General features: G+C 54.3%; 1 protein-coding gene and 1 long non-coding RNA gene across 2 annotated transcripts; one reads left to right on the plus strand and one right to left on the minus strand.

Annotated features, from left to right (window-relative positions):
* Positions 1 to 4,544: 4,544 nt before the first annotated feature.
* Positions 4,545 to 6,659, minus strand: GADD45B (growth arrest and DNA damage inducible beta). Its single transcript, XM_020895282.2, has 4 exons — positions 6,399 to 6,659; positions 6,191 to 6,292; positions 5,564 to 5,786; positions 4,545 to 5,296 (listed from the first exon to the last, which is right to left on the minus strand). The coding sequence occupies exons 1-4, from the start codon at positions 6,440 to 6,442 to the stop codon at positions 5,183 to 5,185; spliced, it is 483 nt and encodes a 160-aa protein (XP_020750941.1). The 5' UTR covers positions 6,443 to 6,659; the 3' UTR covers positions 4,545 to 5,182.
* Positions 6,660 to 12,179: 5,520 nt separating this feature from the next.
* Positions 12,180 to 13,457, plus strand: LOC139032188 (uncharacterized). The gene is made up of 3 exons (XR_011484705.1): positions 12,180 to 12,322; positions 13,087 to 13,131; positions 13,226 to 13,457. It is a non-coding gene; the product is annotated as an uncharacterized lncRNA (long non-coding RNA).
* Positions 13,458 to 14,244: the final 787 nt, after the last annotated feature.

The following is a 14,244-nucleotide window of genomic DNA, read 5'->3' on the forward strand; positions in this document are numbered from 1 at the left end:
CATCTGCAAGGCTGTGGGTGATGGTGAACTTGTCTACCTGGAGCCCCCCCTCTACACACTTTTAGGACTGCAAGACAGCAAGGCCTGGCCACTTGCACAAGTGAACTTCAGGGACCCCATGTAGTGACACGGATCCAACGAAGTTTCAGAGAGGGATCTCGACTCACAGGGACACTGAGAGGCAGAGGCCCAGTTCAGGTAGAAAAAATCAGATATATAGTCACATACCAACCAGCTCTCCTGGAAGTCTCTCCCGGCTGCTCTAAATGCCTTGCATATTTTCACTCATTTAATGCTCACGATGCCGGGCACTGCTATTCATGTGCCCATTGTACAGATAAGGAAACTGAGCCCAAAGAGGAGAGGCAATTTTCCCAAGGGTGTGGCCTCCACAGCGTTCCAGCTTCGCTGACGAGGTGGTGTCACTGTGTCTGGCCGGGCCCCAGCCCTTGGCAGGTCAGTGTGTGTGTTCTTTAGGGACAAAACAGTTTGTCCCAGGTCACCCAGATGACCAATGGGTCAGTCTCTGGTTATTCATGAGTCCTGATCTGGCCTTGAATCTTCATGCCAGGAGCACTGAGGGTCCCACGAGGGGCTTGGCCATGAGGGGCCTAGTGGGGGTGGAGGGAGGAGAGAGGTGGAAAAACACAGACGGTAAAGAATCTGCCCACAATGCAGGAGACCCAGGTTTGACCCCTGGGTGGGGAAGATCCCCTGGAGGAGGAAATGGCAACCCACTCCAGTATTCTTGCCTGGAGAATTTCACGGACAGAGGAGCCTGGTGGGCTACAGTCCGTGGGATCACAGTGTCGGACATGACTAAGTGACTAACACACACATGCAGCCCAACTGAATCTGCAGCCTAACCCAGAAGACAGTTAAGGCATAGGGGGTGGCATGATGAAGTGTCATTCCAAACCCTCCAAGATAGGGGTGAGGTAGGGGAAGCAGATGGAGCCAGGAGACAGGCTTTCAGGGGTCCCGTCTGCCTGGAGGGCTTCCCTGAGGAGGAGGCAGGTGAGGTGAGGCTGTGTGGGTGTTAGCTTGCGGAAAGGGAAGGACAAAGGGTTCTGGGCAGAGGTTAGAGGACCAGGTGTGCAAGCAGTCACTGGACCTAGGGTGGGTGTGCACTGACACATGCCAGGGGTGGGGTGGGACACCTCCACAGATTCTGGGCTTCAGGGAGGTGCTAGTGCTGCTGGGGTCCCAGGGACACAGGGCGGGCAATACAAGTTCAAGCTTTGGCAGGGACACATCCTGCAAAACGGATGAGCCCCCAGATACCATGTAGGGGAGAAAAGTAAGACACAGAAGGCCATAGAACGTGTGATTCCATTTCCACGAAACGTCCAGAACAAGGAAATCCACAGAGATAAAAGAGTGGATTCGTGATTGTCAGGTCTAGAGGAGGATGGGGGTGACAGCTAATGTGTGTGCGAGGGTAGGTACCCTGAGAGGACCGTGCACCCCAGTCAGCTGGGAAAGAGTGCTGGTCTGTACCCTCTGGCTCCTGGTACCCAGCCCTCAGCAGTGGCCAAGCCTTGGTGACCTGTGGCCCCTCCACCCTGAAATCTGGTGGGGGCAGGAGTGTATTGGGGTGCCACACGCCTGATCCCTGTATCCCTGGGTTTTTAAGACTCCTGGCCAAGCCCGGGCTCCTGCACGCTGGGCCTCAGGCTTCTCTCCTGGAAGATGGAACAACAGCATCGTCCTCAGTGGACAGTGGTCAAGTTTAAGGGTGTTTGCTTGCAGAGAAGACTGAATCAACGAGCTGCTGTTAACTCCTCGAAACAGCCGTTGGGTTCCGGGTTCCGTCAGGAAGACTCAGTGCTTTTTTTTAACGACAGCAGCAGCGATAGTAGTAATAAGAATAATGGGAGAACTAGTGTGAGAACGTAAGAGCCATGACCTTGAACGTTCCCATGTTCGCGCAGTGGCAGCCGAGTTCAAAGCCTCGGTTCGCCTCTCCTAGGAAACCTCGCCCCTAATAAGTCACGCGCATGTGAAAAGCCACGCCCCCTACGAGCCTTCGGCTCTTCGCCTGCAAAGAGCCAAATATCCGAAGTTTAAATCAAACCGGGTCAGGAGCACTGCCCGCGGAGAAGCAGAGGGACAAATCAGCTAATCCTTTCATGATTTACAGGTTTTGGTCCCCAGGAGATTTCCTCTCTCTCTCTCTCTCTTTTATGTTTGCATCCGAGTTAAAAATACATTGCTTGAAAATATTCTTCATCTTGTCGACTGAGTTTTTGGGCGCTTGCTGCCTTAAATTTTGCACGGAAAATGTGTGCCGGTCGCCTCACCCTAGTCTCGGCTCTGCTAATTCACAGGATGGCCGTGCGAGGATTAAAGGAGACGATTCTGGAAATGCAGGGGACACAATAACAGTGCTGATAACAGCCCTCCTAGAAATAATGGGCAATCCTCTTAATACATTCTGTGTCAGGGAAGCTAATCTGAGGAATATATATTTCGTTTAACCTCAGCAATTTATGAGACAGGCAGGTAGCATTATTATTCCCCCTTTTCAGAAAGGGAAACTTTAAAGGCACAGAGAAGTTAAGGTACCAGCTCAGGGTCACACAGCTGAGGTCCCACCCATGCCCTGTGTCTCCTTGGAGCCCAGGGGCCTGGGATCGTGCCCCAACTGCACAGGAGACGCAGGGAGGAGAGGGTCAGAGGTCATACGACCCTTATGTGTGGCCAAGGTCAGGACGATGACAGAGCGGTCCACACCCACGGGCGGAGCCAGCGGGAGCTTTCCCACAAGCTGACCCGACTGGGGGATCTCCAGTTCAGCTCTGGGACAATGACCCCCCCCACACACACACCTTAGTCCTTCCGCATCCCGCCGCACCCCGCGCCCCACACTGAGGCCTCGGCCTCTGCTCCCTCTCCCCTCTATGGGCCCTATCTCAGGGACCCTTCTCCCCATCCCCCACCCCCTCACAGGCCACCTCCATCACGCCATCCGTCCCCTCACCTCCCAACTCCAGTAGGAACCCCCTCCCTTCTCCCGTCCGACTGTTGGCTCTTCCTCCACCCGCTCAAGTCTTCTCTCTCACTTCACGCGCCCACCCACTATAGGGATTCCTCGGCGCTTCTCCCCCTCCCGCTCAGGGTTCCCCCTCGGCCCACACCCCTTTCTCTTCAAACTCCCATCTCCACCCCCCAGGGCTCCGGTCTCTCCACTTATAGAACCTCCCCTCCCCCAACCCCCTACAGGGATTCTTTTCAACCCCCCTTAGACCCAATGGACACCCTCCTCTCCCGTAGGCTACCACCACACGCCTCTTGCTCCCCCTCCTCGCGAGCCGGGTATCTCCTCTAAGCACCTCCCCTCCCCCACCTCCTCCTGGGATTCCGCCCCCTCCCCTGTGCTGGGCGAGGGTGTCCTTACTCTCTCGGGGCTGCTTCTGCGACTCCTCCACCCCCCAGATCGCCCCTCCAGGAGGGATCCCCGCCCCGCTCCCACCCACTCCCCTCCGGGACTTCCCCCTTGCTCTTTCACTCCCCCATCCTCCCTCGGCGGGGCTCCCCCCCAGCCCCGTGACTCCCCCGGGACCGTCGGGGTTTTCCTCACGCGCCCACGTGGGGCTCCGTGGAAAGGTCGCGGCCTGGGCTGGTCCCCGGGTCGGGTCGCCCCCCCACCCCCACCTGGTTCCCAGGCCCGAGGTGCCGGGCTGAGGAGAGGGCGTGTTGCACAGGTGTCTCGAGCCCACTCCGCAGGCTCCGGGCGGACAGACTGAAGCTGGAGTTCGAGCCAGGCTGCGCTCCTAACCGCCCCCCTCCCCCGCCCGCAGCCGAGGGTCACCCGCTTGAGACTTTGGGAGAACCAGGAGGTGGCCGGCCAGGCCTCACAGTTTCGATTTAGAGGCAAAACGTAGCCGGGTGCCAAGCCCAGCTGGACCGGGAGCACGACTTCCTGGGGTATTTTTCTGCTTGTTGATTTTAGTTTGAGGAATGAAAATTTTTTTTTTCTTCAGTGGCGTGAAAGGTCTATCCTAGGAAGGAGCAGGCTTGAGTGGGGGGGTGCCCTCTGGGGGATCCCCAAAGTTCTCCTCGCTAGGCCCGAGCCCAGGGGCAGCTCTGAGCTCCAGGCCCACCTTGTTGTGTGGTCACAGGTGGCCCCGTGACCTCTCTGGAGCTGGGCTGCGGTGGCAGCTGAACAGGCAGGGGCTGCAGCCAGCCCCCCAGGGGTGCGTCTTCATGTGCCCAGAACCTGGGGTTGGCTCCAACACCGCCAGTAACAGCAGCCGCACGGCGGCCAGGTTTCGTAATAAACCGGTCTTTTAATTGCTACGGGGCAGGAGGAGGGGAGAAGAAAAAAAAAGAGGCAAAGATTTGTTGGACTTGGGTGGCGCCGGCTGCAGAGAGAAGAGGCACTGTTTTTGCAAGGAGCCTGGAGCGGCTAACTCGGACTTAAGTAACACTTCCTGGTGAGCCTGCAGGAGGGGGTGCAGGGGCACACTGCTGGAGTGCGGGGCGGGGGTGGGGGGAGCTGGTCCCTCACAGAGGTTGGACTGCAAATACACAAGAACCCAGAAGCTTGAAAAATTTATTACAAGGCCATCATAGTAGAAGTAAAAATATATGTATCTCTTAGCTTCCCCTCTGTCTTTCAGTGGTTCAAGTAACAAGTGCAAGTAACAAAATAGATTGTCAATATATTGAGTTTGCAAGCTGGGAGTTCATGGGTACAGAGCAACATGAACCCCTGCTCCCAAGTCCCAAAGTATTGTCCTGGCCGGGCTGCCGACCCTCGGCCAACCAAGGCCCGTTTTTTGCAGATGTCAGCTCGGATCTCAAGAAGGGTGGGGGCTGCAGTCAGTCCCACCCCACCCCCGAAGTGTGGAGCCCAGGCCCTCCTCAGTGGGGGCTGCAAGCAGCTCCCCGGCTCCTGCATCTGCTCTGTCACCAGGCCTGAGCTCCCGGGTCCCCTCTCCTGCTGGCCCGGGTCCTGTCTTCTCCTCACACAGTGGCCGCCGCTGGCCCCCCAGCTCCAGGCTCCCCGCCCTGGGGCGGCCGCGCACTCCCTCTCCTGTCTTCAGTCTCCAGCGATCCTGCCCCCGATGGTCTCACGGGTTGGGTTGTTGGGGGGGTTTGTTCTGGGAGGGAGGGGGGTCAAATATTTATGTGGTTTTGTTTTCGGCAGCAACAGTTTCCGATGCCCGGCGGGGTCTCAGCGCTCCTGGAGGGAGATGTAGGGGACCCACTGGTTGTTCCCTCTACTTTCTTCGCAGTAACTGGCCACCTCCACCAGGCCGTGGCTTTTCCAGGTGTCTGTGTGAGGGTTCTGTGGGAGGGCGAGAAGAGGGGGTTCAGCAGGAGCCCCCAGGAGTGGGTGGGGAGTTTCCCTCTCCCAGGGCTCCCATGGGGAAAACAGGCTGGCTCAAAATAACTCGCTGGGTGAAGAGGCCTGGAGGCCAGCGGGTTGCCCACGGGACATGCCAAGCGTGGCTGAGCGCTGAGCTGGTGCACACCGGCCAGCTCCACTTTGTTGACAAACACGGGCCCAGGTGCCGGGTGGGGGTGGGGCGGGGCGGAGGCCCAGTTTGCTCACCGTGACCAGGAGACAGTGCAGGTCCCGGGCCTCGGTGGTGCCCTGGGTCTCGGCCGGCTCGCCCAGCAGCTGTGCCAGGCGCTGCATCCCCGACACCCGCACGATGTCGATGTCGTTGTCGCAGCAGAAGGACTGAATGAGCGTGAAGTGGATCTGCAGGGCGATGTCGTCCTCCTCCTCCTCGTCGATGGCCAGGAGGCACAGGACCACGCTGTCGGGATCCCTAAGGGGACAGAGGGGGATGGGTGGATCAGCTGGGGACTCGGAAGGGCCCCCCTTCCCGTGCGGCCGGGAGTTTGCAAAAGCAGAGAGCAACTGCAGGTGTGCAGGGGATGGCGTCTGCAAGCAGATGGTGGGGTGGGGGAGAAGATGCTCGGTTCAAAGGCCGGGCGGGGGTGGGGGGTAGGTCAGGGACACAAACAGGCGACTGTTTGCAAGTGATGTAGCCCCAGCATACTGCAGCCTCCACGCCTCAAAAAAAAAAAAAAAAAAGCAGAAAGGTCCCCAACCCACAATGGGGACATTTGGGGGTGTCCCAGACCCATGCAAGAGAAGGGTGCAGCAGGGAGATTGCAGAGCGGAGGGGGTCCCCACCCGCGCCCAGCCGGGAGACAGAGTCTGACTCACACATTCATCAGCTTGGCCGACTCGTACACCCCCACGGTGAGGCGGTCCTGGCGCTGCGCGGCCACCAGCAACTCCTCCACCGCGGCGCTCACCGTCTGCATCCTGGGGCCAAGGAGAGCGGAGGTCAGCACCAGGCCAGGCACGGGGCGCCCCGTCCCCTCCCGGCCCAGCCCGGCCGACCTTAGGCGGCGGGGGCGCCGCTACTTACTTCTGCGCCGCGTTGTCGCACGCCACGAGCTCTTCCAGTGTCATGTTGCAGTTATAATCCACAGTGGAAAACAGCCTCACGACAGGTTCAAGGAAGAAAATGCAATATCCAAGGCTGGAGAGCCAAAGCCTTCCCAAGGAGACCAAGCGTTCGTCAAGACCTTCGGAAAGCAGCGAAACCCACCCCAAAAAGGCGGAAAAAATTGCAAGTGTCTCAGCAAGAATAATCCAAGTAGCAACCACAAAAGATCCGAGTCCTCGGCGTCAGCGATCTGAGTTTGCGGCGACAGGCACCGTGTTTTATAGACAAAGAAGTTTGCGGGGCGTGGCCCCAGTGACCCGTTCGCCCCTCTGATTGGACAAAACACAAAGGCGAGAGAAATTCGCGCTGCGGTTGGCCAGCGGCGGGGAGGGGGCGGGGCGCAGCGAGGGGGTGCCCCACGTGGGGGAGAGAGCGGGAGGAGGGCGCCGGGGGGGTGGAGCCGGGGGGGGGGGGGGCGGTAGCTTGAGTGCCAGAAAAGAAAAAAAAAGCAGAAGTTTTCTCCTGATTTCCCGGCAGCCGCGCCGCGTTTCGGGGCGCGCGCGGGATTTCCAGCGCGCGAGGCGGCCCAGACTTTCGGGGGGGCCTGGAATCCCCTCCCGGTCCCCGGAGAGTCCCCGGCACGAGTCTTTCCAGGTTCTGCAGGAGTTTTACCCGGAGAGGGAGCCCAGTCTGCAGCCCGATACTTTCTAGGTGGTGGTGGTGGTGGGGGTCGCCCCAGGTTGCAGGGACCCCAGCCCCTGGGTGACTTAACTTTCTGGGCGTTTCTGCCCTTATCTGTCTAATGAGAATGCAAAGTTGGCCTCATCAGATTGCAGAGAGTCCTAAATAAAGTGAGGGATGCACAGTAAGCGCTTAGCACGCGGTGGTGGTCGCAGGGGGCCGCCTCTAGATCCCCAAAACTGCAGGCTGCGAAGGCGGCCTCAGAGTCCCCACCTGTCCTATGACAATGCACACCGGGGCCTCACTGCGTTGCAGGAAGCATTAACTAATAAGTGGAGTATACAAGCGGCACTTGATGATAAATGTCGCCTGGTAGTCTGGGAGGTCGCCTCGACTTCCCCAGAACCAGGGGCTGCAGAGCCGGGGGCCGAGACCCGGTGCCCCCTCTCCAACCCCGCGAGTTTCAGGGTGGGGCGCGCGTGGGAGCGCAGGTGGCTCGGCCTCGCAGGCTCCACGCCCCCTGCAGGCGCCTCGCATTGCAAGGTTTGACTGCCCCTCCTCACCGCGCGTCTGTAGGGGGAAATCCAAGCCCGAGAGAGGGCGAGGGGAGCCGGTTCATCTGTGCGCCACGCGCTGCCACCTTTGCGCGCTGCCACCTTGGCGCGCTTGCTGTGATGGTGGCCGCTTTTATTCCCTCCGGAGTGGCCGCTGAATGTATGGAGCGCGCACTGGGTCCCAGGCTCTCCGTATCACGGTTCATTGAATCCCCAAGAACCCGGGAAGCATGGGCTATGCTTATCTGCAGTATGCAACAGGGTAAACTGAGGTTTGGTGAGGCCTCCACTAATCCAAGGCCCCAGTTAGTTCGTGCTGGAGTTAGACGTGTGCGCCAGGCGCGGCCGCGCGCTCGGACAGCCGCCAGCCACGCCATCTCCCTGGGAAAACAGTTCACGAGCCAGGCAGGCAGGCCCGCTTGGGACTGGCTCCCACGGTCGATCGGGGGCTCCCGTATGACTCAGCTGCACCCCCACCCCCGCCAGCCTGGGGTCTGGCCTCTGCCTCACGGCTAGATTCCCCCAGCTCCCCCGCCCGCGGTCCCGCTGACGCATCGCACCGCCTCCGCACCGCCCACCTTGGGGGCGCGAAATGTCCCGGGCGCTGCGAGGCGCGGTGGCGCCACCTGGTGGCCACACGAGGTCCTTGCGTCCGCAGTTCCGGAAGGGACCAACCCGCGGGGGCGGAGTGTAGAGGTGAAAAACCCGGAACGGGTGACAAATGCAATACTTTATACACACACACACACACACACACACACACACACACACACACATATATGCAACATGTATTAATAACTTTATAGGTTTAATTTTTTAATCAAACTACTTCCTAGGCTACTGTGGGGTTTTTTTTTAATGGTAAAATATGCACGATATTTATCATTTCGATATTTGTAAGGATACCAGTCGGTGGCATTAAATACATGCACAATTCTGGGTAACAATCACCGTGATCTAGACCCAGATCTTTTCTAACATCCCCAGAGTAAACTCGGGAGTGGAACACGAACTACCCCATCTCCTGACACCCACCATTGACTTCTTGTCTCTTTGAATTTGATCCTTTAGGGACCTCGTATAAATTGAGTCATACTGCATTCGTCCTTTGAGTCTGGCTTACTTAACTGAACGTAATATCCTCAAGACTCATCCACAATTGTTCACTCATGTGTGTGTCACAATTGCCTTCTTTTTGAGGCTGAATAATATTAGACTGTATAGATGGACCACATTTAGTTCATGCATCTGTTGATGGGCACATGGGTTTTTCTACCATTTGGCTATTGTGCACCCCATTTTTTGTCAACAAAGTTTTATTGGGACCAAGGGCAGGGTATAGAGTAAGAGAATCGAGGTACTCACCTCAGGCACAAATTTTAAAGGAATGCCACAAAACTCAGTCATCAATGTAATATTATAGGGACATGCCAGGCAGTCCAGTGGTTAGGACTCTGTGCTTCCACTGCCGGGGAGAGGCAGGTTTGATCCCTGGTCTGGGAACTAAGATCCTGCAAGCCACATGGTGAGGCCAAAAGAAAAAAAAGGATAAACAATATCTAAATGTAATATTCTTAACCAAAATCTATGCCCCCAAATCCCCATCCATGATGAGCAAAAATCAAGGTTTTAAAACAGGCATGATCTGACAGGGTGGGGGGTAGAGGGCAGGAAGGTGAGTTGTTCACTTGCAAGGTTAAATCCTGACTTTATTTCCAGTTTTGATCTTTTCTTCATCATGATACTTTTTGTATTGATTCTTATTTTTGAAAATGTTACATTAAAGTATTTATCTTGGGACATCCCTGGCAGTCCAGTAGTAAAGACTCTGTGTTTCCAATGCAGAGGGCGTGAGTTTGATCCCTGGCCAGGGAATGAAGACCCCACATGCCATGGAGCATGGCCGAAAGAGGAAAAATAAATAAATGAAATATTTATCTTGATGATTGAGCTTCGGGCACCCTCTTAAATTTTGCTCCTAAGGTAGGTGCAGCCAAGAGAATGTCCCTGTCTGCTCTAGAAGAGGTGACCTTGTTTTCCAAGAGGGAAACCCACACCCTCCTCCTGGAAAACCTGTGAGTTTGGGACTTCCCCAGTCAGGAAACCGAGCATATCCACACTCACCTTGCAAATGAGATTCCCTTGTCTCTAGAACTGATAAATGTAAGTGCTTTAAAATTTAATTTTACATTGCATTCAAGGTACACATAAGACCTGGTGGTCCAGTAGTTAGGACTCTGTGCTTCCACTGCCAGGGCATGGGTTTGATCCCTGGTCAGGGAACTAAGATACCACATGCAGTGGCCAAAGAAAACCAAAAAAAAAAAAAAAAAAAAAACACATGGATATGCATAAGAGCAAACTTTTCTTGGGGATTTATTGCATGCTAAGCCTTTCATAAGCAGTTTCTCCTTCAATACCCAGGAAGCAGCCCTGTGTGGTGGTTGCACATTTGCAGGGGGTGGAATAGAGACCCAGGAAGACCGTGCTGTTTATCCAGAGGCACAGAGTTCAGAGCTGTCTGAGGTTATTCCAAGATGCTTTTGAACTGTGGTGTTGAAGAAGACTCCTGAGAGTCCCTTGGAGGCAAGGAGATCAAACCAGTCAATCCAAAAAGGAAATCAACCCTGAATATTCATTGAAAGGAATGATGCTGAAGCTGAAGCTCCAATACTTCAGTCACCTGCTTTGAAGAACTGACTTGTTGGAAAAGACCCTGATGCTGGGAAAGATTGAAGACAGGAGGAGAAGGGTACAACAGAGGATGAGTTGGCTGGATGGCATCACTGACTCAATGGTCATGAGTTTGAGCAAACTCAAACTGAAGGACAGGGTGAAGCCTGGCCTGCTTCAGTCCATGGGGTTGCAGAGTCGGACACGACTGAACAGCAATTCCTAGATACTCCAGCTATTCCCAGAGGCAGGGGTTAGGACAGGATGTGTGGTCCAGAGGGAATGGGCTAGGGGGATGTGGGTAATGGAGGTCAGACTGGGACCAGACAGCAAAGTGAGTTTTGAAGGATGAGGAGGTATTTCCTGATGGAGACTGGAAGTGGTCTGCCCAGCGGAGAATAGGGCCTGGCCCCCTGGGGAGACACTGATGAGGCTGATTCAGAAGGACTTCGCTTGCCCTGGTGGGACCAGAATGAGGAAGGAAGGAAAATTGGGAGGGGGGGGGTGCAAAATTTAAAGAGGCACCAAAAACTTGGTCATCAAGATAACCTCTTTTTCTCTCTCTCATTTTTTATCAAGATGGAAATCACATACCATAAAACCCGCCCATCTAGAGTGTCTAGTTCAGTGGGTTTCTGTGGATTCACAAGCTTATGCAACCATCACCATTAGGACAAACTATTTTCCCTTTTCTTGGCTGCACCACACGACTTGTGGGACCTTAGTTTCCTGACCAGTGATCTGAACCCAGGCTCCCTGCATTGGCAAGTGGATTCTTAACCACTAGACCACCAGGGAAGCCCCCTGATCCTGTCTTGATTTACAATTTTGATAATGTAGTCAGCATGGTGTGGGGTTTCTTTCTTTCTTTCTTTTCTTTCTTTCTTTTTTTTTTTTGCATTTCTTTTAAATTTTTAAAATATTAAAGGATGTTTGGAGGTGGGGCCTTTGGGGGGTAGGGTGAGATGAGGCCCCGAGGGTGGGGCCCCTGGGATTAGTGTCCTTAGAAGGAGAGGAAGAGAGAGCCCAGAGCGCTCTCTGCCAGGTGGGGACACAGTGAGACCAGGAAACAGGTCCTCAGCAGGAACCAGCCACACCAGACCTCCAGGACATGGAAGAGTCATGTCTGTGACTTAGGCCCCTCCAGCCCGTAGTGTTTCTGTTATGGTAACTCAAGCCCAGTAAGCCTGGAGGGGTGTGAGGGGCTGGGGTGAGGAGCATGGGGCAGGGGCAGTGGGGGTGACCAAGGAGACTGCCTGGCTTTGAATCTCCCCCTGACCATCCTGCCACCTCACACCTGTGCCTCAGTTTCCCCCTCTGTGAAATGGAAACAATGTATTACCTAGGATCCTTCTGAGCGTGGAATGTATTCATTCTGGTCCACACTTAGGAGAAGGCTCTGTGCATGGTGACTGCCCTCTAAGTGGGGGATTTAGGCATTGATTGAAGGCCTACTGGGTGCTGATTCAGCGCTGTGAGTGGTGAGTATGCAACTGCTTCAGGTGCCGTGGTCAGGGTGGGCTTCTCTTGAGGAGGTGACATTTGAGCTGAAATCTGAGTGATGTGAGGAAAGTAAGCTAGGAACTTCCATGGTGGTCCAGTGGCTAAGAATCCAAGTTCCCAATTCAAATCACCCAGGTTTGATCCCTGGTCAGGGAATGAGATCCCACATGCCACAGCTAAAAGAAGATCTCGAATGCCGTAACTAAGACCCAGCGCCGTCAAATAAATAAATATTGGGAGGGTCTGAATTTGACTTGGGGTCAATACAGCACAGGAAACCACTGTCAAGCTTGAAGCAGGGGAGGGACTGGCCTCTGACATCATTTTTTTTTTTTTTTCTCGAAAAGGAACAAGACCTGATTCTGGTCCCCAAGGAGCAGCTTCCGGGTGGAGGTGAGTCACCATCTGAACTTGGAGACACTGGGAAGACAGGATGGGCTGGGAGGAGATGAACAGGACACACAGCAGGTGGCAGAGACGTCAAGGGCAAAGGTGAGGAGGCCCAGTCACGTCTGGGGGTGCTGGGGAGGAGGGCAGTGGGCAGGGGGAAGTCAGAACATCTGTGTCTGTGACATCCGGGCGAGGTGCTTGGTAGGGGCCACCCCGCTCTGTCAAGTTTGCCTGGTTCAAATCTCATTCCACCCCTCACAAGCTGTGTGTTCATGGGTTGGTGACCTAGCCTCTCTGAAACTCCCCTTTTTCCTGGGGAAATCAAGTTGTGAAAAGGATGATTAAAAACCCATGACCTAGACTTAGCTTGGCCTGTGGAACGAGCACTGTACACCTTCCCTATGGCAATTACTTTGAAAGCCACTTGAAGCCAAACCCCTGTCCCCAGATGCTTGTGCCCCTCCCCTCCAAACCAGTTTCTCCCTGGAGCACCCAGAGGGCTTCCTTCAAACCCAGTCTCACCATTCCCCTCTTCTGCTCACCCTTCCTGTTTTCTCTTGATTGTGCCTTTGCCGCTACCAGTCCTTCCCCCCAACCCAAAACAGAGATGCATTTTTTAAAAAAAGGTAAAAGCGTGATTCTCACTTGAATATCCGATTAATATTCGTCAGAGTTTGCAAGGAACTCGTTAACTAATGAAGGGACAGTTAAGATGTCTTCTAGGCCATCCAGAGACTGAATTGAATGTTTAGTTGATGCAAAATGATACAGTACAATCGTCCTTTTTCCATGATTTATATGGATGATTTACATTTACATGATTTGCATTTGTATAGATGCATGGAGTTCAGCCCATTGTTTTTTAGGTGAACATGGTTCCCATAAGACAATCCTGACTTCAGATACCAGCTGTAAGTTCATCATGGGTGGAGATTTTTTCACATGTTTCAGTTTTTAAAAAATTACATTATAATATTACTTTTTATTTTTAACCTCACCACTCAGGTTGTGTGATCTTAGTTCCTTGACCAGAGATTGAACCTGTGCCCCCTGCAGTGGAAGCGTGGAGTCCTAACCACTGGACCATCAGGGACGTTCCCCCAGAGTTTCTTTTTAGGGTAATGAAAATGTTCTAGAAATGATCGTGGCCACGGTTGCACACATCTGTGAATATACTAAAACCACTGAATCATACACTTTAAAGGGTGAGTCATATGATGTGTGAATTACATCTCAATAAAGCTATTAGAATAAAACAACATGGCTGCAATTCTAGGATTTCTTGGAAGACCCATTTCCCTCCCCTTTACCTGGGCTGGGTCTATAATGGCCTTGACCTCAGGGTCGTGAGGGAGGCAACACTGCTAACCATGATCCTTAACTTCAGGGGCAGCTACTCTCTTGCTCTTGGAGGAGATGTCTGAGATTCCTGAGATGTCTCATAGGAAGTCTGTGCTGTACCAGTGGGCCCTAGGGAAACCCTGAGACTACATAGAAGATACAGGGGCTGGCGACGCTGCAGGTTGACCAGAGGAGCTCAGATCCCCCAGCCCAGCTGCAAGTTGGACACCAATAACACATGGGATAGAAGAACCACTCTGCTGAGCCCCACCTGCATTCCCAACCCACAAAATCATGAGACATTATAAAGTCTGGGGGTAGTTTGTTACACAGCAATAGATTGGAATCGAAACCTGCAAAGCCTCCTGGCATGTCTGGTTCACATTTAGGATTCCCAGACTCCTGGTGGTTCTGCACAGGAATGTGGCAGTGTGAGCAGGGCTGGCCCCATGCTGGTGGCCTGCTGCCTCCGATTTGAGGGTTTGCCCTTGATCATGAAGGTCCTCACCTGCACACAGAGGGCACCTCAGCTCACAGATCCATAACCTTCCCCCTAAACAGCTGCCCTCTGCCACCTCTGGGTCCTGTGGGTGTGCAGACTGCGGGCACTGCCTGCCTTAGGAGGATGTACCCTGCATTGGGGACAAGGAATGAATTCCCGAGTCCTGGGTACCAGAGTGAGG

This window comes from Odocoileus virginianus, chromosome 3 (assembly GCF_023699985.2).
Source record: "Odocoileus virginianus isolate 20LAN1187 ecotype Illinois chromosome 3, Ovbor_1.2, whole genome shotgun sequence".
In the NCBI taxonomy this organism is placed as follows: Eukaryota; Metazoa; Chordata; class Mammalia; order Artiodactyla; family Cervidae; genus Odocoileus; species Odocoileus virginianus.

What these genes read in the sequence shown, in the direction of transcription:
- GADD45B (XM_020895282.2), bottom strand. Translation starts at nt 6,442, where the DNA reads ATGACACTGGAAGAGCTCGTGGCGTGCGACAACGCGGCGCAGAA. An exon ending in TCGGCCAAGCTGATGAATGT is followed by an intron (nt 5,787 to 6,190) that starts GTGAGTCAGACT and finishes CTGTCCCCTTAG; the next exon opens with GGATCCCGACAGCGTGGTCC. An exon ending in TGCACTGTCTCCTGGTCACG is followed by an intron (nt 5,297 to 5,563) that starts GTGAGCAAACTG and finishes GCCCTCCCACAG; the next exon opens with AACCCTCACACAGACACCTG.